Source organism: Gavialis gangeticus, unplaced genomic scaffold, assembly GCF_001723915.1.
Source record: "Gavialis gangeticus isolate Ggan-Ray unplaced genomic scaffold, GavGan_comp1, whole genome shotgun sequence".
Lineage (NCBI taxonomy): Eukaryota > Metazoa > Chordata > Crocodylia > Gavialidae > Gavialis > Gavialis gangeticus.
Genome location: NW_017729006.1, coordinates 20,602,799 through 20,604,959, shown reverse-complemented (window position 1 = coordinate 20,604,959; position 2,161 = coordinate 20,602,799). Strand labels below are relative to the sequence as shown.

At 45.4% G+C, this 2,161-nt stretch overlaps 1 protein-coding gene across 1 annotated transcript in view; it reads left to right on the top strand.

Annotated features, from left to right (window-relative positions):
* GLB1 (galactosidase beta 1) overlaps positions 1–2,161 on the top strand; it is a 76,199-nt gene that overhangs the window by 41,681 nt on the left and 32,357 nt on the right. Inside the window, exon 11 of the mRNA XM_019508923.1 lies at positions 1,824–1,898. Within this exon, the coding sequence (XP_019364468.1) occupies positions 1,824–1,898 (75 nt within the window). The remainder of the gene's footprint in view (positions 1–1,823; positions 1,899–2,161) is intronic.

Here is a 2,161-nt window from a genome sequence, read left to right as displayed (position 1 = left end):
TGACCCTCTCAGCAGCACAGAGGCAGAGAGGGATCTTGGAGTCAGGACTGACTCCAGGATCAATATGAGTCACCAGTGCAACTAAGCAATAGGCAGAGCCAACTGCACCCTGTCATGCATCGGCAGGGGCATCACTAACAGGTCCAGAGAGGTCTTGCTCCCCCTCTATGCGGTGCTGGTCAGGCTGCAGCTAGAGTACTGTGTCCAGTTCTGGGCACCGCACTTCAAGAGGGATGTGGAGAACCTGGAGAGGGTCCAGAGGAGGGCCACTCGTATGGTTGAGGGCCTCCGTGGCCAGCCCTATGAGGAGAGGCTGAGGGACGTGAATCTCTTCAGTCTCCACAAGAGGAGACTGAGGGGGGATTTTGTGGCTGCCTACAACCTTATCAGGGGCCACCAGCAGGGACTCGGGGAAAGTGTGTTCACCAGGGCCCCCCTTGGAGTCACCAGGAACAATGGCCACAAGCTGAGGGAGGTGAGGTTAGGTTTAGGTTAGATATTAGGAAGAACTGCTTCACGGTAAGGGTGGCCAGAGCCTGGAATAGGCTTGCCGGAGAGGTGGTGCTCTCATCTTCCCTGGAAATCTTCAAGAGGAGACTGGATGGGCATCTGGCTGGGGTCTTATGAGCCCTCCCATCCCCAGTGCTCATTCCTGCCCATAGCAGGGGGTCAGACTCAAAGATCTGTTTAGGTCCCTTCTGACTCATTGATTTCTATGAATTCAGGCTCCAGCTTTTTGAATGTCTGTCCCTACCCTAAAGGGTCTTTAACTTGTTTGTAGCTTCACACACACCCCCCTCCAATTTTTTGGGCTAAGTGTTTCTGCATTTGGTTTCTTCTCAAGGTTGAATATAAGTTGGTTTTGAAAACTTCAGCAGAAATATTTTAGTTCACTGCTTCTTCTCTTTGTACTTGAAAATGGCAATTTAAAGCTCCAAATCATTTTTAACCATTCTGTAACTCAAGTAGTTGAGGTTTAGAAAGGCGATATAGGATCTAAAGGCCTGTTACATAAAACAGTATTTTTAAAAGAAATGTAACATATGCATATCTATGTGATCTTACTCTTCCCCCCCTTGCAATTATTATTATTATTTTAGTATTTTGTTTGTTTGTTTTAGGGGTATGACCCCGTAAGCCAATAGATACAAAGTGCTCTTATACATGTGCAGGGAGGTTGCTCTGACATGCTGTAATTGCAGAGCGTTGGAGCAGACTTGATTAATCGAGTGTGCTGGAGCATAGTAATTACCACACTCTAGCAGGCTCCAGTGCCATGTGTATCAGTGTCCCCGTGCTGAAAAATGGCCGTGGGGAGCTTTAAACTGAAGCTGGTTCAACAAGTTTTAGTTCAAAGTTCCCTGCTGCTATTTTTCAGTGCGGGGATGGTGATACACATGATGCTGTGGGTGCTTGAATTAGTGTGGCTCTCAGGGCTGTGCTAATTAAATCCCCCCCTGCCTCCTGTAGCAAGTCTATAAATGCCAAAAGACACAGGGAGAGCTATACCAGGCCTGGCCACAAGGGGGGCTTAGGTTTTTGAAGAATGCCGTCACTACCCAATACTGGCAAATACAAGATAACAGAAAATCTCAAAAGTTGAATTTCTGCTAAAATCATTTCAGTATATGCAGTCAGATCAGGTGGATTTTGAACACTTCTTGACCTGCTGTTAAGTTCTGTCCTCCCAAGACTCCATGAAAAACATCTACCTTTTGTCCAGTCTATCTTTAGTTTGGGGACTTTATTCCTCCTACATTATAAAATATTTGTTTAAAATGCATTGCATTTTTAAGTTTCATATAGTCTTTTTTTCTTCCTAGTATAAAAGATTACCTGAGGGTCCTATCCCCCCAACAACACCAAAGTTTGCATACGGGCAGGTTCAAATGGAGAAGGTAAGTGAATGGCTGTTATACTCCTAAGTGCACCTCTGCTCACAGTTTTCTTCGTGATTTTGAGCTAGGCAGATAACAAGTATGAGGGCAGGTCTACGGAATGGGACTAGTGCTATTTTTTTTTCCCTAATTTAGCCGTACCGAATGGAGTTTGTTTGGTCTGGGAAACATTTAGACCTTGGGCCCAAAATGTTCTCCCCCATTTTCTGAAATGTATGGCTTTGTTACATGTTACACTGTGAGCTGCTCAAATGTTGATCAGT